Genomic DNA, 23,648 nt, shown 5'->3' on the forward strand with positions numbered 1-23,648 from the left:
ATGCATGCACATGTTACAGTGTACTCCATATTATGCCCATGCTTGTTTTAATACCAAAGAATTTCCCAGCAATCTTTAAGTCCAACTGATGCTTTGGGAAGGGGGTATGCCCACGTACCTCTCTGCTACAATCCCCCGCACAAGCACCATTTCCCATCTCAGATGTTTGCTGTTTATATTTAAGTTTTATCTCCTGCGTTAGCCTAGAAGCTCCTGGAGGGCAAGATCTAAATCTGCTTCCTCCTTTCCCCCTCCTAAGGCCTAGCCACGTGCCCAGCATGAAACAAGTACACAGAGAATGCATTTGACAAATACTTACTGAATTCCTGCCTAAACAAGTCAGGTGCCATGGGAGACACAGGCGAATATGCTGTGGTCCCTGCTCTTAAGACATTGACAATTGAGCTGGAGAGGCCAAGCTTCCAGAATCTGCCTGAAAAGGATTTTCCCTCACAGCATTTTAAAAGCGTGGGACTGTAATATAGCAATAGAAACAATGACAGTTAATTAGACATCAAACAAAAAGTTTCATCAAATAGGATAAATTTTGTGAAAAGTGACAACCTGTTCCTCTGGAAAGGCAGCATTGTGTCAATTAAAGAGCACACCTTGAAATTGCAAAGTACAAATTATCGATGTTGCAAAGTATGAATTATCAATGTTGAAACGGCCATTTCCCAAGAGGGAAAAGTTGAAAACACGGTCACCTGCTCTGGATGCTGTTGGTTTTGCCAGAAGGGTCTCGGTCTCTGATCGGTTGGCCTTTGAGCGTCCAGCTCCGAACTTTAGCAGTGCAGATAAGCCCATGTTCCTTTCTGACAAGCTTGGGTAGGTTCTGGGGTTATTAGATTCAATTCCACTCATCAACTATCTGCCAAGCCCGCCGTGTGGGTGCCGAGGCTGCATCGAGAGGCAGAGTTCACAAACTTTGCAATGAAGCAGGGAGCCAAAATCCTGGCTCCTCCATGAATCAGCTGAGGGATGGGGGCCAGGCTTTCACCTCTCTGAGCCTCAGTTCTTTAAACCATAGCATGGAGATGCTAATACTTATCTTGTAAAGATTCCTTGGGGTAATGGAAGCCCCCTGCACAGGAAATTGCACCAAGTAAGAACTCCACAAACAGGTACTAGAAGCGGCGATTGGAGAAAAATTAGGGAAATGATCTCTGAATTCAAGAAACTCCTAGTCTGAAAAGACTAATATGTTAACAGAGAAATGTCGTTAGTGTGATGGGTATGATTTTTTTTAAGCAAACATTTACCAAGCACTTATTATGTGCCTGAAACTGCGATGATCAATCGTACCTGGGACATCTCACTTATTCTGCACAAACAGTAGATAGAGGGAACCACAGTTATTCCCAGGGAGGAAACTGAGGCTCAGGCAGTTCAAGTGACATACCCAGAGTCCCAGAACCGGAAAGTGACAGAAGCAGGGTTTGAACCTAGCAATCTGGCTCCAGAGGTAGATTTCAAGGCACAAACAATGAGACAGAAAGAAGCCAGGAGGGCTTCACAGAGGTAACCCTGGAGCAGCGAGCAGTTTTTCAGGCATCAACGTCGTGAGAGAAGGCGTCCAGGCAGGAGGGAAAAGCAGATATAAAGAGCTGGCAGGATGAATAGCTCATCCTGTCCAGGAGTTCAGGGGGTCTGTGCAGAGGGTTTGGGATGGAGGATGGCACAGCTCTAGGAGACAGGGGTGGGGAGGGGGAGCAGGCCAGATGGTGGGACCCCTCATGTGCCAGGCACAGGCACTTGGGCTTTTACCTGGAGGAAATGGGGGACAATGAAGGACGAGAAAGCAGAATCCCTGCCATGTAAGGAATGTGATCTAAACGCCTATGTTCCAAGAGGTGGTTTCACTGGGTGGCATATTTGAATAATTAGACCATATCACATTTTCCAAGTAAATTACTACTTTCCAGATATCATTTATGTGCAAGTCTCACCCTCTCCCCTACTAGCCTGTAAGTTCCTTAAATGTTGACTGTAATTGTGTTTCTTCTCCCACAAGTGCCTGGCATATGGCAGGTGCTTAGAAATTCTGTTAAATGAATGAGTGATTAAAAGCATGCATCAATGAGTCTCTGAAAAATTGAATTTTGAGCTGGATTTAAGAAAAATGCATACATTTGAGGAGGATCATAGACCTAAATGTGAAAGAAAAACAAAACGTTTTCAGAAAATATCATCATGACTGTAAAGATTTTTAAACAGAACACGAAAAGCACTAGCCATAAAACAGAAGATTGATAAATTGAACTTTGTTAAAATTAAGAATGTCTATTCATCAGGGACACCATTTAGAGAATGAAAAGGAAAGCTACAGATTGGGAGAAGAAATTTGTGTTCCCCATATATGTAATAAAGAACTTCTAAAAATCAATTTGAAAATCTCATTTTTAGGAAAAAAAAGATATCTAAGTGATCAAAAAGCATATGAAAAGGTGCTCAAAATCATTATTCATTAGGGAAATACAAACTAAAACAATGAGATACCCCCACCAGAATGGATATAACTAAAAGACTGACACAGCAATTACTGCAGGATGTGGAGTAACAGGAACTCTCGCACACAACCATTAGGAATGGATAATTTGGTACAACCACTTCAGAAAACTGTTTGGCAGTACCTGCTAAAGCCGAACATTTGCCCACCCTAGGACCAAGCAATCGAACTCTTGGGCACATCAACAAGGGAAAAAAGTGCATATATCCACCCAAAGACTTGTTTAAGAGTGTTCATAACAGCTTTATAATGATAGCCCCAAACTGGAAACCGTCCAAATATCCAGCAACAGGAAAAATGGATAAATAAATTATGGCACATTCACACAATGGTATAGCCACAGTAATAAAAAACCAACTATTGCTACAAGCAACAAAATGGAAGAATTTCAAAGACATTGTATCGAGTGAAAGAAGGCAGACACAAAGGTTCAAGAACAGGAACAGCCAATCAACAGTGGTAGAAGTCAGAAGAGTGGTTTCCTCTGGGAGGTATTGACTGGAAGAGGGCCTGAGGGAGCCTTCTGGGTTACTGGAAATGTTCTTTCTCTTCATCCGGCTGGTGATTTCATAGGTGTACCCATATGGAACAATTCACTGAGCCGTACACTGAAGATTAGTGCACAAATGTTTACTGTATACCTCAATGAAGATGTTTTTAAAAGATAATAAATATATTAAAGTATGAATTAGTTTCAAAATTTGCTGGTTAAAGAAGAAGTGTGACATATTTTAGGAAATATAAGAATGAATTTAAATGTTAAAAAATAAACTGAGGGGGCCGGCCCCGTGGCCGAGTGGTTAAATTCGCACGCTCAGCTGCGGCGGCCCAGGGTTCGGATCCTGGGCGCGGACATGGCACAGCTCGTCAGGCCATATTGAGGTGGTGTCCAATATGCCACAACTAGAAGGACCAGCAACTAAGATATACAACTGTGTACCAGGGGGAATTTGGGGAGATAAAGCAGGGGAAAAAAAAAGATTGGCCACAGTTGTTAGCTCAGGTGCCAATCTTAAAAAAAAAAAAAGATTTAAAAAATAAACAAATAAATAAATAGAAGGCTTCATGCCTGCAAAAGGAGTAGAAGGGGATGTTTAAAGAGCTGGAGTAGAAAATGAAAACGTCAGATGGAGTTAGAAAATAGACTATGTTCACCTAAAGCCTAGCAGTAGTGGGAGAAATGAGAAGTGAGATTGTCACCCCAGATCTGGAGAAGATGCAGCTGGTGACGCCCTAATCGCAGAGGTGAAGAGACTGGATTCTGACTTGAAAGTCAGCTAGAAGCTAATCATTCCCGAGCTGGGCAAAGATGCCATTAAGACAAGGATGATAACTATGGTGACAATAACCACAACAAACACTTAGCATTTATTGAGCACCGACTATGTGCCAGACCCTATTGTCAGTGCTCCACCGGGATCATCGCATTTGATCCTCTGTGAAGTTACTTTGATTATCCTAATCTCACAGAGGGAGAAACTGAAGAAGTGGAGTAACTTATTGGAGTCTCCAAGGACAGGAGAAAGAGAGCAGGGGGGAGGTAGTGAGGAAATCCAATGAATTAAAAGAATTCATACAATTCCACAGACATTTAAACAGGTCTGAGGAGCAGGCAAGTTACTCACACTATGTAAATTCTGCAGAATAAACCAGCTCATTGTATACCCAGCAGGGTATTGGCTAGAATTCTGGCAGGAGGACAAAAAACTGAGTACCTTTACATGCTTTTGGGCATATAAACAACATACAATATCCAGACTAGATTTAAAGCGTACAAAATGCAGAGTGGTGAACCTTGAAAGGGGAAAATAAAGGTTCTTGACTGGACTTGGTTTGAAAGAAGTTATTGGGGCAACCTATGCCCAGAGCTGTTACATGGTGACCTTCTAAGGTTTGCAAGTTTCATTTCATGTCCTTTGAATCACTCTAAATAATTCGTCTTCTTCCAAGTTGGCAACGTCAGATTAGGCAGCAAGGGATGAAAGGGTCTAGGAAAATTTTCTTTTCTTTTTTCCTTCCTCCTTCCCTCCTTTCCTCTCTTTCTTTCTTTCCTTCAGTAAGTATGTATTTACTGAGTACATACTATATTCCATGTATTGTTTTACAGGCTGGGGATACAGTAATAAATAAAATAGGAAGTTCCTGCCAGGCCTCATGAAACCTATATTACAGTCAGAGGAGATACACGATACACAAATAAACACATATTTTAGGTAGTGATTAAATGCAGGGAAGAAAAACGAAGCAGGCTAAAGGAAGGCATTATACAAAAGGGTAAGTGAAGGCCTTCCTGAGGAGTGGATATTTGAGCTCTGATCTAAGTAGAAGGAAAGAGCAAGGTAAGAGACTATGAGGAAAGAGAATTCCAAACTGAGAAATCAGTGCAAGGGCCCTGAGGTAGGCACAGGCGAGGCCTGTTCAAGGAAGAGCAAGAAGCCATGATTGCTTAGTGCACACCAAGGAAGAGAGTGGTAGGAAAGGAGGTCACAGAGGAAGTACAAGGTCAGAGCACACAGGGCTTTGTCGGCCATGGATGGGAAGCCATTGGAGGGTTTTGCACCGGGGAACAAGTTGACTGACTAACTTACGGGGAGAAAGAACTACAGGGGGCAAGCTGGGAGGCTACTGCAGGAGTCCAGGGGGAGTTGATGGTGGCTGGACCAGGGTGGTACTGGTGGAGGTTGTAAGACAAGGCCGGATTCAGGAGACAGTCTGCAGGAAGAGCTGCAGGGTCTGCTAGTGAATCGATGAAGGACATGAGAGACAGAGATCAAGAACGTCCCCAAGTTTCTGTCCTTGGGTAAATGAACAATGCTGCCATTTACTTGGGGAATGATGAGGTTTAAGGGGTAAAATTAGGAGCTTGTTTTCTGACATGTTAAGTTGCAGACCTCTGTTAGATATTCAATTGGAGGGGTCAAGCAGGTTCTTGGATATACCAGCTTGGAGTCCAAAGGGAAATTATGGAAAACAATATCTGAATCCCTCATGGATAGAAAAAAGTCTCAGTCCTCCCTACCTATTACCATGTGTTCATTCAGCAAATATTTATTGTGTGTGAGGTGCCGTGCTGGGTGCTGGGGAGCACACTGTGCATTTGGACAGAAACAGTCACTACCTCCATTACTACGCAATTAGTTCACTGGTTTCTGAGATACTTCTCCAAATATTGTGTAAATATAGAGAATCAACTCTCAAGAGTTATAAATACCGAGATGTTCTCTGACTCAGCAATTTGGAAGAGCTTAGAATTTTCGGAAAGAAAGGAGCTATATATAGATTTGGCCAATAACAGATTTACCCAATAAATATATGAAGACCGCCTTAAAATGAATCAGAAGAGACTGTCTCAACCAAATTAACGTTTACGAAGAGTCAACTTGGTGTAATGGAAAAGCTTACAGGGCTGGAAGGCAGAAGCCCTGGGCCCACCTGTTCTGCCCCAACTAGGTCACATGTGTGACCTTGACTGAGTCCTTCACTCATTTTACTTCGGTTTTCTCTTCAATAAGATGAATCCGTTAGATGTGATGGTTTCTAAAGAGCTTTCAAACTATTATTTTTTGTGTATTAATTTTTACTGGACTGTTATTCGTCTTTCTAACATTTACTAAGAAATAAACCCCCAAACCCCAAGTTGGTTCTTCTCTTTGAGGGCTCATTTTTCAAAGCAAAGCTGTTTTTTCTCTTTCTGCAAATGGAAATTGCTTTCTTGTTTCTTCTGGTTGCAAAAATGACACATGATCAGAAAGGCACAGAGAGAGTAAAAAGCCTCTACAGCGATAGCCCATCTACCTCCACCGTCATTTGTCTGCAACATGTATCACAGGACAGGTGCTTAACAAATATTTGTTGAATGAATGACTACTGTTAATCTTGTAAACAACCTTTTTAATCTTCAGACAAAAAAAAAAATCTCTCTGCGGGTTGTTCAGCCTCTCAATCAGAAGGGGTCAGTTACAGTTGCCAGAGATGGAAACTGCTGGAACACCATCAGATCTCTTAGATCACTTGTTTCACAACAGCTGATGTCTGATATCTACAGAATGTGGGGAAACAATAACTACTCCATTCTCATGGCTGTAAACAATACCAAGGGCGGTTCAGTTTGAGCAACGTCAAGAAAGGCTGCAAAACAGTCCACAGCCCAACCAGGAGTGGCTCCTGCAGCAAATGGGAGGCTAGGTTCTGCCCCACAAATCCTTCCTCCCGCACCGGGGCCCTCTGCCTTCCCTACAGCACCAGGGGGAGTTTTCTTGGGGCACCTGAATTCAGCTCAACCGTTTTTATTGAAAACCTAGCATCCTTTTATCGTTAACTCCCTTCTCAGTAAAGCAAGATGGTTTTCCCATTATTTCTGGAGATGAGTTAAAGCCAGATCCTGTCTGCAGACACATGCCGCATCTTTTTTTCCCCAATGGAATTAGTGGCTAATGTTGAAAAACTGGGACACTCAACATGTGAATGTGAATTTTCAGATCTCTTGAAAATTCATTGGATTTGGCACCACCAGGCCCTCAGCCCACAGAGCAATCAGCTGGAGCCAAGGGGCAGCTTCCCGCTTGAGACAAGGTACAGGTTCTCCCACTCCCAGTAATCCCACCTGCCCCTATTGTGTTACACCCTGCCTACTGTGCTCATTTACCCAACTTGCTGCCACTGATTATGTAAAAGCATTCAGAAGCACCAACTAAGTACCAGTCACCGCGCAAGTCCCTCAGAACAGCAATGAACACAGGACAGCTCCTACTCTGAAGGAGCTCGCAAACCAACTCATAAACCAGTCAATTACAGCGCAGTGAGGTAAATGAGGTACAGAAATCAAGCACACGGCACAGCACAGGGACCCTGCCCAGAGAAGCTGGGTGGAGGTTCCCTGAAGGTTGCGTTTGAGCCGGGTTTTGAAGGATGGATATGAGTCATTCAGGGAGGTAGGCTAGGGGGGAATATTGCAAACATTGGGGCGGGGGGATTGAAATCATATACAAGGTCTTCTGCTGATTACCTGCCTGGTGCATAGGGGCCCCTCTCAAGCCAGAGAGCGATGCTAGTCTGTCTACAACCCTCTACCCAGGTCCTCCCATTCCTTCCTTCTGTCAAAACACCAGAGACAGCTCACTTCTACCAGGAAGAGCCTGCCTGCCTAATCCCCACTCACCTCCAGTTACTTCACCTAGGATAACCCTCCCATTCTGGGATAACTGGTTACCTGAGGGTGATTCTGTTATTTGAGCTCTGTTTTGTTTTGGAACCTCTGACACTTGAAGAAAAGACCAGCGTTCCAAGCAATTAATCAACAAGAATTTATCAAATATTTACATTGTGTAGAGAACTCTGTTTATCGTATACATCATTTTTGACCCCAACAACAACCCAGTTAAGAAAGAAGACAAACACAAACTAAAAACAGAGAATACAATTCAGAAAACGTTTAGTAAGTGCCTGGTATTTTTTTTAATCCCTCCATCCAACATTCACTGAGCATTACTAGGGCCAGGCACTGTGCTTGGCCCCTGGAAATTGAGACACACTAAAATATACAAGCTGGCAGGTGACATGGATAAATAAACCCATTATAATAAGTTTCCTGCCAGAGCAATGTTCAAAGTACAGCAACAACTTGGAGAAAGGCGTGTCAACCGCTCCCAGGGATACTCGGCAGGTATGGTGGAGAAGATAAGCTCGAGCTGCTTGTTTGTTTTTCACTTACTATGACATTTTACACCATACACAAAAATATAGAGACTAGCACAGCGAATCTCCATGTGCGCACAACCCGGCTTCGACAGTTAGTAACCCAGAGCCACTTTTGATGCATCTATATCCCCACCCGCTTCCCTCTATCCCTTCGTTTTGTTTTGAAGCCAATCCTAAACCTTTTTCCCATTTCACCCATAAATAGTGAGCTGCGTTTGAAGAAGGAACTGGAATGTCTGGACCTTCCACTAGTAACATGCTTCTCCCCATCTATTCTTCTGCTAGTGGCTCTGCCAGAGTTACACACTCTTGATTCCTGCCAGTGACTCCAAAGCCTTGGCTGGTTCAGGGTAAAGATCCAAGACTTTACTCGAGCCTTTGAGTTGGCTGAAGCAAAAGAACCAAGCCCACGAAAACCCCATCCTGCCTTATCTGGAATGCTGACCACGTTCTTCTGGTCCTTGGTCCTCATAAAATTGCTAACTCTTTAGAAGTTTATTGAGCATCTAATGTTTGTACAAAATGGTGGCTACATTCCACATTCCCATTTGCCCTTAGCAACCTCCTGGGAAACCCCAGACAGCATGGGGCTTGCCCTGCAGGCCAAGGTGAGGTGGAATAGCTTCCTGTCACGACCTTGATCTTCACTGGGTTGGGAGCATGGTCGCATCTGAGCATTTGGCCTTTCTACCTTCCGCTTCTCTCTCTCTCTGAAAGGTACCAACATCCATAGGGTTAGTTACTCAACCCGTAACATTATCGTGTATTCCCTTCCCTCACAATTTTGTCTATTCTTTTAAAGCCATCCACTTTTGCCCACCTCCATCATCACCCTTCCATCCAGGCCACCATTCCCTTCCCTCAAGTACTGCAATATCTAAGCATCTTTCTGCCTTTAGCATCCCCTACGCCCGCCTCCTTCTCCACGCAGCAACTTACTGATCTTTATAAAACCCCCTGCTTAAAACCCTTTCAAGGTTCCTACCACGCACAGGATCCAGACCAACCTCCTTACCACAGACAAGAAGGCCCTGCAAAACGTAAGGCGTGCCGTTTACTTCTCTAGCTTTATCTGCGACATCTCCTCCCCAGCCCGCAACCAAAACGCTCTTTCCAAGTCTTGTTTTCTCGGGTCTCTGCGCTCTTACCTAAGAAGCGCCTTTTCTCTCATAAATAACGAAAGCTCCACCCACTGAGCCCTTGCTTATACACTCGCTATCTCACAGGAGTCCACAACAACACTAAGAAGTCATCATCTTCACTCCGCAGATGGAGAAACTGAGGATGGGCACCTTACCCATGGTCACACAGCTAGTGAACGGAAGAGCCGAGACTCGGGGCTCTAGAGGCCACGGGCTTAACCACTGAGTCCTAGCCTCCCCACACACCCCTCCACCGCTGCAGCGATCACTCCCAGCTGTGGTCGTCGGCCCGCTGTACTTGGGCGGGGACCGCCCGGTTGGCAGAGGAACGAGGCGTCTGATTGGCCGCCTCCGGCGACGGCGGGCGAGGGGAGGGAGCGAGGGCGTCGCGGAGAAATGACGCAACACCGCTGCTCCTTAAAGGTGCCGGCCCCGCGCGCCGCGGATGGCGCAGGCGCGTTCCGGGGGCTCCCGCTGGTGTTCGGAACGCTGAGAGCCGGGCCGGGCGGGCGCGCGCGCGCGCGAGCTGTGCAGACGGGGCGCGCCTCGGACGCGGGCGGCTCGAGGGGTCCGGCAGGGCGGCGTCGGGAACCGGAGCGTCCGGCTGACGAGCAGGCGCCGCTATGGCCGAGGGCAGCGCCGTGTCCGACCCTCAGCATGCCGCGCGCCTGCTGCGAGCGCTCAGCTCTTTCCGCGAGGAGTCCCGCTTCTGCGACGCGCACCTGGTCCTCGACGGGGAGGAGATCCCAGTGCAGAAAAACATCCTGGCGGCGGCCAGCCCGTACATCAGGTGAGGAGGGGGCCGCGGCGGGCTGGGCGGGGCCGCGCTGCCCGGAGCCCGGGGGCGGGGCGGGCCGGGCGTGTCCCTGGAGCCCCTGGTCCCCACCCCCCAGCCGCCGGGGTCCCTGGTCGCCGCTCAGCGCGGTGGCCCTCCCCACAGACACCCCGGCCTGGCCCCGCTCGCCGGCCCCCAGGACAGCCCCTGTGGTTTCGGCCACCCCGGGCCAGGCCCGTGCAACCTAGGGGACCCCCGCCCCCTGGAGTTGACCCCAGACCTGGGCCGCAATGTCCCCGCCCTCTCTCCTCTGGTTGCCACCGTGGCCCGGCGCTCGCCCGGGCCTCCGAGCCCCAGAGGCCCCCAGATGCCGTCCTGGGCCGGCCCGGGACCCGCACCCGCGAGCAGGGCGGGGCCGCGCCCGGGAAGGGCCGCCCCCTCACCCGGGCCCAGCCCGCCGATCCCGGCTGAAGTTTGCCGGCTGCTCGCCTCCGAATCGCCGCGCAGTGGGCCGGGCCCGGCGCCGCGAACCGGGCCGGGAGCGCCTCTTCCGCGGGCCAGGCAGACAAACACCTTCCCGGTGTGGGCAGAGGGAAAACCCTATTGGATCTTCTTAGGATAGGCGATCTGACCCCCAAGGCCGACGTTCTTCTTGTCACACGTGACTTTTCCACTCCCGTGTAGGAACTGGGTTTAAAAGGATTGTGTGTTATAGACATACGTTAAAGTAAGCTGTAGCGAATTTTGAAAGACTTACTGTAATTCTCAGGATGCGGTTCCCACTTGAGGACCATGAGATTTCAGCGACTCAGAGGGGATTTTAAAACTAAAGTAAAACAGAGCTTAACCTCATTTGCCAGCTCAACTAACCATGTTAAATGTTGATAAGACAGTGCTTAACCAAGTGTAGCAGCTCTTGCAGGGGTCTTTCTTATAGCAACTTTCTTGCAAACAGGGTTGCTCTTTTAATAAGAGGGGAAAAAAATGCTAAAAGCTGGAGAAACTGCCCAGTAAGCTGGTTAAATATAGACTAATAGTAGAGAATGTCACTAGAATTGACAGGTCAGAAAAAGCAAGATGACATGTACTGTATTCTTAGTGCTTTGTCCTAGCAGAACCCAGGCACACAAACTACATTTTCATTAGGAGACATTTGTGCTAACTCAGAAGCTGTTCAAGTGCCCTTGGAACTTCTTCTGGCTCTCTGTTGTAGATCCATTTGCGTTCTTTCTTTGTGGATTTAAAAGTGGGATTGGGGAAGTCTTTGTTAGTATGGAATTTAGATTGACAATATGACAGGTGGCTCATACCTGGCAGTTCAGACGTTTGAGCAACCAATATCAAATTGGGATCAGCAGGCCGAAGTCTTCCCTGTGTCCAAAGTATTCCCCGTTTGGGGAAATGCTTAGGAATACTCCTTTAGATGCATCATTGTCACAGTTCTTTAAATGGCATCCAGCAGGCTTAAAAGAAAATTGCAAATCGCCAAACACATGCTCTCTGTCCCCATTCTGTGCTTCATTTTTTTCCATAGCACTTATCACTATAATATTCCCTATATTTTCCTCATTTACTGCGTTAGTCTTCCCTGACCACGGTGTAAGCTCTGTGAGGCCAGGGATTTTTGTTTTGTTCGTTACTGTGTCCCTGGCACCCAGAAAGAACAGTGCCTAGGGGTTTAGCAAATGGGTTGAATGAGTAACAGCCTTCCTTTCCACCACAGCAGATGTGACGTTAGAGGATTGGCTCTGTGCAGTTTCCATTTCAGATGCTCACTTGTCCCTAAAGGAGAAGACCCCTGGCCTGCTGTCTGCTTCCAGCTTTTATTAGCTGTGAGTTGTTGGTGGATGGCTTAATCTCGGCTTCAGCTCACTAGTCTGACCAGTGTGGGATAGAATGTGTCCTCATCCCGTTTCATCTTTGACTCACCCTTTGAAGAACTGTGTAGTAGTGCTTTGAACATCTCACGAGTCTGTGCGTAGGTCTATAAAGGTGGTATATTCACTGCTGTATCTGCTGAATTGGGGAAAGTAGGGTATCCAACTGGGACATGGTGGCACGTAATGAAAATATTTAGTAATGTGAAGTTTACTTGTTTATAATAGCAGTAATTTGGGTGTGAAATATTACTAATCAAAGTAGCAGAGCCAAAGGGACTTCAGATCTCCTCTAGTCCAATTGTGTTACTTTCCAAATAAGACAATGGGGCTCAGTGGGCATTAGTGTCTCGTATCACCATGAGGTTACCAGTACTTAATGGTTGAACTAAGATTAGGCTCCAGATTCGTGATGTCTAGTCTTCTCCTCGTGTACCATCCCAAGTTACAGCATTACTCGTATTTATGCTTTCGCTCTACTGCTTGCAGTATGTTATGGTTTAAGCACGTGTCAAGTACTTTCATATACTGTCTCATTTTGATTTTCACTTTCAACCATCTTGTGCAGTAGGCAGGGCGTCTATTGTTGGCGTTTTACAGATAAACGTGAATCAGTCAGTATGTGTTTTTTCAGTGACTGATTAGTTGCTGTAAGTTTATTTGGCTACTGAAGTGGTAGAATGTTCTTGGGGGAGGTCTTTTAAAATTATCTATCTCAAGACTACAAAGTAATTTGACAAATCTGTATAACCACTTAGAAACAAACTGTTTAGTGATTTTTGATACCAATGATATTGGGCTTTTATAATGTATCTGTTTTGTTGAACGGAACTTTTAAAGAATTATATTGAAACAAAATGAATTTGTATGTTCTAGAACTTGATGTTTCTTATTTTCCCTTTTGAATCTTAAGCATGTAGGTCTGTGATCTCATGTATATGGATTGGGCTTTCAAAAGTTCGGTAGTCTCTGAAGTTTTACAAAAATTAATTTTGTTTAATGTCTTTGATAAGTCTCGTCTTAGTAACTGTCTTAAGTGGTCTGAAGTTGTCTGGTTTGGAAACAGTGTTACATATTGCTTCTGTATGGTCGACAAGGGCAACCAATGCAGTTCGTCCCACTAGGGATTAACGCAACTCATCCGGCATACTTTCTACTTGATATAGAAAAGTCTCTTAGCCTAGCTGACTGGTTTAGTCTTTTCCTGTGCTTTCTCTTTGGTTTAGCGTTTTGTTTTTCCTCCTGATCATCTTACCCATCATACCACACTAGAAAGACTTTCAATATAAAAAGAAAAAGGCAGAAAACTCAACTTTAGCAACAAAACCCTAATGATAACCTGACAAAAGTCTGTGTAGGGTATGTGTCATGCAGCCTTAGGATACAGATGCTACCTGAAGGCAGGCAGGCAGGAGCTTCCAGAGTCCGTCCTTCAGCTCAGTAAGTGGGATGCTGCTTTCCCGGCACACCCTCTTCTCATCTTTTCCTCATTCTGATCCCCAAATGACATTTTCCCTTTGGTTTGTTGGGAAAACTACATCTCAACATAGCTGACGACCTTTAAGAATGGTGAAATTGAATTCCTGGCTGTAACGACCCACAGAATCTTTCCTTTGTCAGCCCTGTGAGACCGGGAAAGAGTCCCTGAGGCTTATAGGAAATTTCCCTTTATTTTGAACATTGCAAAGTTTGCTTTGCTTCGTGTCTGAGGCTCTTCTGATTCTGGCACAATCCCATTGATCTGATAGGGAGCTCAGGTTCCTTTCTCCTGTGAGCTGTGTGTGGTTCTTGGGGAGTGATGTATGTGAAAAGGATTTGAGGATGAATTGCTGTGCGATTCTGCAGTGACATTCTAGTGGCTCTGTACAGGTTCCAGTCCTATATTCATTTTTGAGAATTTTGGTTTTTCTGGGGATCTGTTGGAACATATTTTAGTTCATTTAGCTTTTAGTCTTGGAGAGTAAAGGAAAGAAAGATTCCCAAGATTTTTGGATCCTTTGATAAGTCAGCCAACAATACGAATAGTAATTTTTCCCCCTTGTTTTCTGAGAGAAAGCAGGTCCAGTGAGGTGAGTGGAGACATTGGGCTCAGGATGCAGTCCAGGTCATCTTGGACAACGTTTCTGGGCCTTAGTTTCCTCATCCGTGAAGTGAGTTGGTTGGGCTACATGAATAGTAAATCCCCTCTAAGTCTAAATTGTGTGGCTCTATGCTATCTTTATTTTGCTTTGCGTGTATATTTTCTGGGGAAGAGGTCTATTTCTGTTCTTACAGTTTTATTGTGTCACTTAAAGTTTTGTTGTACATTGACATTAAAGGATTTCCTTTGCCCAGTAATACAAGACTTGGTTGGGTATTCTCCTGTGTAAATCCAGCCCCGTAGAGTTGTTTTGTAACAAGCATTTATTTTATGCTGTTAATCTGGATGTGCTCCAAGGCCTAATTATTGATGAGCCTGTTTTGCCCTTTAAATCTAAAATTTGAGTCATAGATGATGCTGATGAAACTGCTTAAGGCGATGCTAATGAAACTGCTTAAGGAAACTAACATGATCTCTGTAGGAGGTCGGGGTTTCGGAATAACATAGAAATTGTCATCATCCTTTCTTTCGGTACCTGACACTCACCCTGACATCCATTACTATTGTCTGCTGTGTGCAGAGCATCCTGTTAGCCCAAGTCCCTTTTCCTTCCCTTGTGCTTTGAGTTTATAGTCACCTGTATATTTGCAGCTCCTGAATGATTGTCATAGTATTTTGAATAGCTACTGTAGCCTGTGAAGTTTCTTAGTGCTCAGGGGTTCAGTTAGAGGCTCCAGGTTCTGAGACTCTGACTGAATCCTGAGTGTTCTTAAAATCGAATCGACTCTGTGTACCTGTCTCTTGCTGTACTCTTATGGTGATGGGAAATACGTTGGACCTGAATATCTTTTAATGGATCTGTGCCTTGTTTGTTTTCGTCCACCGACTATAAGGCATCCCTAACAACTGTTTAAAAAGATAAAACCTGTCCTGAAGAGCTTAAGTCCCGGGGTTCAAAATGATTCTTTTCTTCTCCTCTTCCTCCTCCTCCTTCCCTTCCTCTTCCTCCTCCTTTCTTTTAGTATATGCAGTCATGTTTGGTTAAACCCGGTTCTTACGCAGGTTTTTCAAAACTGATGTTAAAGTATGTTCAGTTTCAGAAGATCAAAGAGTATTTTCTCTGGGCTTCTAAGGAAACTAAGCACTGTGCACTGGAGCTCTGACTTTAGCATAGATTACTCATTTCAGCTTAAAGCTGTTTGTTTATTTATATGAGGCGACGGGTGCTCTAACTCTGCAGAGGTTTTTGGAAGGTTTCAAATGATGAAACAAATCAATAACATTCTTGTTAGACTAGTGAATCTAACAGAAAGTGAAGTGTTGAATGTTTGGGTTTATTGTGGAACTTTCCTGAGGATTGTAATAGTAAGAGTATAACAATCCTGAGGATTGTTGAGTGATAGTAATGTGATAGAAGCAAAACCCAGCTCTAGTGCATGTTACTTGGTAAGTTCTCGCCCTTCTGTCTCTGTCCTTTGCTGCGTCTTCTTATAGTTTGTGTTTTCCTACATTTGCATAATAGAGACTGAGCATCCAGATTACAAATCACCTTATCCATTGTTTAAAGTGTTAATCATTTCATCTCATGATATCAAATTGGGGCTTACAATCTATTTATAATCCATAAAGAAAACATAGTGTGGACAAATAAGGAGTCGTTTGGCTTATGAGTACCATGCACTCAGTCCTTTAGGGAGCTGCATCATCCTTCGGAACGATGCGAGTCTATCATTTGTGTACTGAAGCTGTAATATAAATGAATAATTTGTAAGTTTGAATTCTAGGTTAAGGGTGGAGATGTGGCAGCGTGGGGTGTGACAAGTGGCAGGCTATAGTTGCAACCTTGAATTTGAGTGCTTCCCATGGGTTCTCTGCCTCTGGGACACGATGAGTCCAAAGAAGGAAGGAAATCCAAGGCTCAGGTAAAGGTGACAGCTACAGCTCTGTAGAGGGTAAAGGTCGTGTGTCTCTCCAACGTTCGGGCGGAGCCCTTGTCCCCTGTGCTCAGAAGAGCAGAGACTGGCGTGTTCTTCCTAAGTACTTGTTGCCGAAGAGTGGCTTAGCCGTAGAATGTTAGTCTAATGATTGCTGCTTCCGTTTCTCTGTGGGAATAAATTATAGTATCTTTTCCTCTGTTCAGAGATGTTAGAAAAATAGAATACTTAGGGAAAATAAGATTTTGGTGAAACATTTTGTTAGATAAAACAGAGTTAGTCTTCAAGCAGTAAAGCTTTGAGAGGCAGCGTATATCATAAATGGAAGCTAGGAGGACTAGTTTTTGAAAATAGACTGTTAGAATATAGACCAATAAAATGTCCTTTGTTTTCCTTTTTAAGGTTAATATGCTACTGGACATAGAACCTTAACTGTATATTTTTGCTCATAGGTATTTTGTGATTGTCTCAGCTACTAGGTATTTTCTTGTCTTAGGAATAAGTTTTTTTTTTCTTTTTTTTAAAGATTGGCACCTGAACTAACATCTGTTGCCAATCTTTTTTCTTCTTCTTCTTCTTTTTCTCCCCAAAGCCCCGCAGTACATAGTTGTATATTCTAGTTGTAGGTCCTTTGGTCCTTCTGGTTGTGGTATGTGGGACGCTGCCTCGGCATGCCTTGATGAGCAGTGCTGGGTCTGCGTCCAGGATCCAAACCAGCAAAACCCTGAGCCGCCAAAGTGGAGCACACAAACTTAACCACTCAGCCATGGGGCTGGCCCCTTTAGGAACAATTTTGAAGACCATTCCATGCTCGTGATTTTTATGTTAACATGGTAAGATGAGTAGAAATATTGTGAAACATAGTTTTATAGTCATATTAGCATTCATCAGTAACCAATTGCCTATGCCTCCAAATAATTGTAAATTATTTAGTATCATTGAGCTCAAAATAGTTTCAGACTTTTGTCACTTAAATTGTTTCTATCAGTCAGTCCCTGAACTGGAGGAAGTCTCACGTTTAGGGCATGAGGTTGGCATGAGGCTCTTACGACACACAGAGCACGTTCACCAGAAGCTTAAGGGAAGTGGGGTTCTGATGAGCCGTGAGAATCCTTAGAAAGAGAGGTTATTGAGAATTGTTTTCCATTCTCTCCTTGCCATAGCCCACTTCTGCTTCAGGGGTGGAACTGGAGGCCCCAGGACCCATCATCTTCTTGTGTAGTCTTCCACTTGGAAAGTAAAAGGAAGAATTTCTCTTGGGCATCCAGCTTTTCCTCTACACTAAAGCGAGCGCAGGAAGTTTAGACTCGCCCCAGCAGATTAGGGGCTTCTCTTCAGGTGTCCTTGGTTGGTTGGTTGGTTGGTTGGTTGGTTTCCTTGTCTTCCTGCCGGGCTCCTTAGCAGCTACTGCCTTGTGTGAGCAGAGCTACCAGCTTTGTCCCCTGCCTCAGGGTGGTAATCCCTGTTGTTGACAGGGAGGGAGTAAAATTCTCGTTTGTATCACCTCCTGCAGTGTGGCAGGAACAGAGTAGTTGCTCTGCTTCCTTTCTTTCCTGTCGATGGAAAGGGGATTATGAAAAGATGCACCGCTGTCACCGCCCTTGGTACGTTCTTTAGAAATGTCGGCACTGCCTTAGCCTGAATGCTCATCAGACTGTGTTTACCAATAGTAAACAACAGTTCAAGAATGAGCATCGGCTAAAAGCACTGAAATGGAGCGTGTATTAATTCATCACAGGTAGAGTTCCCAGGGAAGGGACCTTCTCTAATTAGTTGACTGTTTAGGGGCTTGATTGTAGGTTTAGCTTACATCTCAGTAGTTTATGAAGTATACACCTTCCAAGTCTCCATTTTCTCCCTTGTGTGCTGGCTGCCATTATAAGTCTGGGTTCAGTGGTCTCCCACGGACTGTCAGAACTGAGGCTTAATATGGAGACCTAAATCGCTCAATTTATTTTTTCTACCTCTGTGGGGCTACTAAAGGAAAAAAACCTAAAACTAATGGTTTAAAATGATTTTTGATATTCACTTACTTTTTCAGTACTGTATATCTTAGCATGGTGTGGTCCTATCAGAATTTCAAGAATGGAGAAAGGATAGATTGGCTTTATTTTTAGAGTAGATACTTCTGAAAATCTGCTCTAAAAGTTTATTTGAATGACTCATCTGATCATTCATTACTCTATTAACCCCAACCCATCACATTTACAGAAACAGCTTTCGTTAGGTAGAGAGCATAGATTCTTGGTCAAGGTTTCCTAACGTGCTCGTTGGTTCTCTGAACTTTTCTTGAGCGCGTCTGTGCAGCACTGCCATGCACCGGGCCAATAGGGTCCCGGCGTCTGTGGAGTCCACCTGGGGAGGCAGACAATGAAGTCTAATTACAGAGAGATGGCTGGGTTACTGCTATAGACTGGTGGAGGGAGCACCACTCTGGGGAAGTGCCATTTAAATTGGCTGTGAGCAGAGCTGGGGGAGGCCCAGGGACCAGAAGTGCTGTGGCCCAGAGACAAGAACAGATTGGCACGCCCAGGAGCAGAGGAACTCCGGCATGACTGGGGGAGATGAGCAGTGGGTAGAGTGGCATGAGACAGGATTAGAGGGGTGGCAGGCCCGAGTCCTGAGCCCAGGTTGGCACTTAGACTGCTCCCAGTAAGATTAAACTTCAGCTGCGACATTTCCCTGAGTTGCTGGGCTTATTGGGAAGTGGCCAGAGAGGTGGCGGGGTGTATGGGAAAGAGACCCCAAAAAATCTTCCAACATAGTTTAGTCTGTGCAAGAGAGTTTAGCTTTTACTTTAAGGGTTATGCATAGGCCTTGATGGGTTTTAAGAAGGAGAAGATGTAGTCTTATTTGTACATTTTTTTAAGGTCACTGTTTCTGCAGTATTGACAAGGAATTATAAAAGTCAGGAGTGGCAGCAGCGGCCATCTCAGAGGGTCCTGCGATTGTTCAGACTGGAGTAAGGATGCCCTGGACTAGGGTCTGTCGGTGGACTTGGGGTGCAGCTGGAGTAGAGGTATTTCGCAGATATTTGGACTTGTGAGAAAAAGGAGAGGCCAGGTTCACTCCTCATTACTACCAGTAGATAGTTCTTGTCATCACTGACTGCAAGTATTGAGTTAGGGACAGTCAAGGGTTACTGTTTGATTGTGAAAAAAAAGTATAGAACAAAAGCTTTTGCAATTGTGTAGATACTTCTGGCTCTCGGAGTTCCGAGGAGCAGGAACTGCTTGGGAGAGCACATAAGGTTTCCTGGAGGCAACAGGGTGTGAGGGAGGCCTTGGAGAGGAGGAGCACAGGTGGGCGGAGTGTGGGCAGGTGCAGAGAGGGCAAGGAGGCTCATTCAGGTAGACTGGGGTGTCAGCGTGGGAGCATAGGCATGTGCTGGGGGTGGTGAGGACACTGATGGCACTGGGCCGGAGGGTGGGTAGGATCGGTGGGAAGTGCAGATGGACGGCATGTAAGGTTAGTATTCTAGAGTGCCGGGTTAATTAGTTTAGATGGTCTACTTTAAGAGGGTGACCTAGTTGTTGTGTGTTCACAGGGCTGGGAGGGCCTGGCATGGCTGACTGATTCAGATGAACACACCATGACAATGTCCAGGGCACCAAGTTGTGGCTGTATCAGGGGTCAGGGAAGAAAGCTACTGGCAACTAATTGAATGTGGGAACCAAGGATGAGGAAGAAGGAAGAGATAACAGGTTTTGAGCCTGGCTGCTTAAGGAAAGTGGGAAGATAACAATCTGTCTTTGAGGTGTTGAATTTGATGTAACATTGCTTTATAAATGCCTTAATTACACTCTTCTGGTTCTTGAAAATTCTGCGGAGAGCCTCACGTATCTATGACTATGTGGGTTTGTTTTTGCACGTGTTTCTGGTCTCTGCCTCTCTTGGCCTCCTACTCTTTACTGGCAGAGAAGTTCGTCTTCATCCATCAGGACCCAGTTCCGATGTCCCTTCCTTTGTATCGTTCTTCCAACTGTGCCAAATAACCACTCCCTCCGAGAGGCTCCTTCGTGGAGTATGGCGTGTGCCTTCAGAGGAGCATGTGTCTGTCTTTTGTTCAGTTGGGAGAAATAGAACAGACAGAAGGACTGGGTGCTTTTAAAGCCTTCGTCTTTTATCTCTAGGGCCAGAGGCACGAAATCCATTAGTGGAAATTCCGCACATAAGAGAATTGAGTTGGCTGCGGTCTGTAAATACGGATGAAGAAGAAGATCAGGATTCAGGATGTGCGTGCACTGCTTCCCAATACGATGAAACTTTTTGCTATATAAGTGACTGTGTGTTGGGGTCTGGGGGAGAGCGACAAAATAAACCATCCTACAACCAAGCTTAACCTACAAGAGAGTCCTTAATCTTGTACTGTCTTCGATGGCACAGCCAGCTCAACAAAGTCTGTTTCTGGTGCCAAGAAACCTGGGAGAAGGAACCGAATTCTTTATTCAGAAGTAGCAGCTCCAATGAGAGAGCTTTTGTTAGAACATGACTAAAGAATTAGTCGAGAAGCATTCATTCCCTTGACAACATCTTGGAAGGCACCTCCAGCTTCAAGTGCTTTGGAGAAGTTTCTAACAGTAGGTTATAAATTAAGGAGGCGCCAGAAGCAGGAAGGTGGTTTTAGGATGCTAAGGTGAGGCCCATTCTGCAGTTCCTCTAGCTTGTTAAAGGGAACTGAAAGGGGGTGTGTTTGAGGCTGTCTTTGTTTTTGTTTCTCTCTACTCCCACTTCTCCTTTTTTAAAAAGAAAAATGGCAGTTTCTTAACCTTCACTTAATGCTTTGGTTTGAATTGCTTTGAAAGAATGACTACAAAGACAATAATAAATTCATATGAATTTTTACTTTTCCTTTTGAATTTATTCAGGAATTCCACCTTCTCTGCCTTTGAAAAGTCATAAACCTTCCTTCTAACTCTTTCCATTGGGAAAAAAGGAGTGGAAAGTGAGTAGAAATATGGACCTACTTCTGAAATACGGAACTTGTGTGGTACTCACTGCTATTTGTACACTGGCAACAAAGAACCAGGTTGGCCAGTTGTGAATTAGAGAAGACTTGAAGGATGCCCCCGAATCAAAGGGGCTTCCTCTTGAGATGAGCGTTTCTGTGAGATCATAGATGGAGCCTCTTCTAAATGGCATCTGAAAAGTCAAACTTAAGTAGAAAATCTGGAACCGTTTGACAGGTTGTGGCATGAATGTGTTTCTTTTATGTGTATTTCCAAAAGGTCAGGGTGTGACCAGAACAAGAGATCAGGCTTGTTTCATTCGAGAAGAATTTTTTGCTTCACAAGTTGCTGCATCATGATTCTGTCTTTGAACTCATCTTAAAGTTTTAACATGCATTTTCAAAACTTGTCTTTTAAGAGGTAAATTTTATTGACTGCTTTGCTTTCAAAATTACAAGAACTAAACTTAAATTTTAAGAATCTATGTTTTGCACAAAAAATTATGGAAAATCACATGAGAGTTCAATTATTTATGTCACCCTAAATTCTGATTCTGAACAGTATACTTAATATATTGTTATAGTTGTAATCTATATATCCATATTATTTATGGTTCATCTTTTCACTTGAAGTCATTTCATATCCCTCTTTTCTTATATCTCAATATCATGTCCATAATCATCATTTTTAATAGCTATTTATTACATCATATTGCTGTTCCATATAATTTGCTTTATCATTCCCCTTTGACATTTTAATTTCCAGTTCTTTTCTCTTCTGAATAGTGACACTGTAAGCAAATTAGAAAAAACTTTTGGCTTCTTTTTTCTTTGTATTTTTTGTGGGTGCAGTAAACCCACTTTGAGGGCTGTGTCCCAAGTGTATCTGTTTCTGAAGATAGAAACAGATTTGTTCCTGTTATCTGAAACCAGACTACTGTCCAGGAAGACTGGATTATCCTGTAAAGATAATCCTGGCATTGTGCATCTGATTTTTTTTCTCAGATCTATCACCATTTCCTTATCATTTTTGCATGTGGTTTCTCAAAGGTATTCCTATTTTGCATATCTGTAAGACTGGGTGCTTTTGCTTTTTTTTTCTTTTTCTTTTGGTGAGGAAGATTGGCCCTGAGCTAACATCTGTTGCCAATCTTCCTTTTTTTTTTTCTTTTCTCCCCAAAACCCCAGTGCATAGCTCTATATCCTAGTTGTAGATCATTCTAGTTCTTCTGTGTGGGATGCCACCACAGTATGGCTTGATGAGTGGTATGTAGATCCACGCCTAGGATCCAAACCAGCAAACCCCAGGCCACTGAAGCAGAGTGCAAAAACTTAACCATTCAGCCATGGGGCCAGCCCCATGACTGAGCTTTTAAATTTTGTATGTTTGCTATTGTAATAATATGTAGAACAGAGTTTGGCAAACTTTTTCTGTAGAGGTTCAGAAATATTTTAGGCTTTCCAGGTTACATGTGGTCTCTGTCACATATTCTTTGTTTTTGTTTTAACAAGCGTTTAAAAATATGAGAACCGTTTTTAGCTCAAAGGCCATGCAAAAACAGGCTGTGGGTTCTAGTCTGTCTACCATGGGTCTACAGTGTTAGATCATTTAAAGTTTGGACATAAAAACTTTCCCTCTGAAGATCACCTGTAATGCTGTGTAACTGTCTTGTGAGGATGATTTGCATGCCAGTCTCCCACGGAGCAGAGGTTGCCAGGCAAAGCTGATTCCTCCTGGATATGCTCCTCCTTCTTCTAGGATGTTGTTCTGTTGTACATCCTCTTGCTTCTCCTGTATTTTTTATTTTTTCCCTTCTCTTCTGGTTTCTTTTCCCTAGCATAAAAATATGTTTAAGTCTTTTCCAGTACCTGGCCTGTAAGGATGTGCAAATGCTGAATGAATGCGTCTGTTAAAAGCAAGCAAACCCTGCACCCTCTTTTGTTGAGCACATGCATGATTTTCTTTGCTTTGCACCAGAGATTCCTGGAAGAAGAGTCTCTGTGTTGTCCACGGTCTCACGTCCTGTTTTCTCTTCACTCTGCACTTAGGCTCCTATCTTATCACTCCATTAAAACTACTTTTTAAAAAATTGCTAAATGTAATTGGCAAATCGCGGGAAAACTTTTAAGTGCTTATCTTCCTCGACCTGTCTGCTGTGCTTACCACTCCTGATCATTTTCTTGACACTCGATCTCTCCAGGCTTCTGTGGCGCCTTTTGTCCCATTTCCCGTACCGTCTCCTTTTCTGGCTCTCCTCCCTGTCTGTCCCTGTACGTGATGTGGCACAAGATTCTGTCCTCCCCCTCTTCCTTCTCCACGACAATCTCATCTGGTCCACAGATGCTGCTGCCTCACCCTCTCTCCTGAGCCCCAGGTCTGTCTATCTGACAGCCCACTACATGGCCACCCTAAACCCAGTGAGCCCCAGTTCCCTCTCCCCCAGATGGGTTGTCCTTCATTTACTGTGCTGGTTAATATGCTACCAGACTCTCCAGGAGAAACCTGGGGGTTCTTGGGGATGCCACCTTCTTCCTCAGCATCTGGTTGATGACAAGAGCTATCATTTCAGCCTCTCAAATCTCTGAGGTCCATCTCCACTGTCACCGCTGCTCGTGTTCTAGCTTTTGTTAGTTCTGAATTGTGGCAGGGTCTCTCTCTGGTCTGTCTGCCTCCATGCCCAGTCCC

At 44.5% G+C, this 23,648-nt stretch overlaps 1 protein-coding gene and 1 long non-coding RNA gene across 2 annotated transcripts in view; one reads left to right on the top strand and one right to left on the bottom strand.

The window, feature by feature from the left end:
- Positions 1-7,798: 7,798 nt before the first annotated feature.
- LOC124250578 (uncharacterized) lies at positions 7,799-9,801 on the bottom strand. The gene is made up of 2 exons (XR_006891579.1): positions 9,504-9,801; positions 7,799-8,916 (listed from the first exon to the last, which is right to left on the bottom strand). It is a non-coding gene; the product is annotated as an uncharacterized LOC124250578 (long non-coding RNA).
- A 14-nt stretch (positions 9,802-9,815) lies between these two features.
- GAN (gigaxonin) overlaps positions 9,816-23,648 on the top strand; it is a 50,145-nt gene continuing 36,312 nt past the window's right edge. Inside the window, exon 1 of the mRNA XM_046682586.1 lies at positions 9,816-10,138. Within this exon, the coding sequence (XP_046538542.1) occupies positions 9,972-10,138 (167 nt within the window). The 5' untranslated portion in view covers positions 9,816-9,971. The remainder of the gene's footprint in view (positions 10,139-23,648) is intronic.

The sequence above is a fragment of the Equus quagga genome, chromosome 13 (assembly GCF_021613505.1).
Source record: "Equus quagga isolate Etosha38 chromosome 13, UCLA_HA_Equagga_1.0, whole genome shotgun sequence".
Taxonomy (NCBI): domain Eukaryota; kingdom Metazoa; phylum Chordata; class Mammalia; order Perissodactyla; family Equidae; genus Equus; species Equus quagga.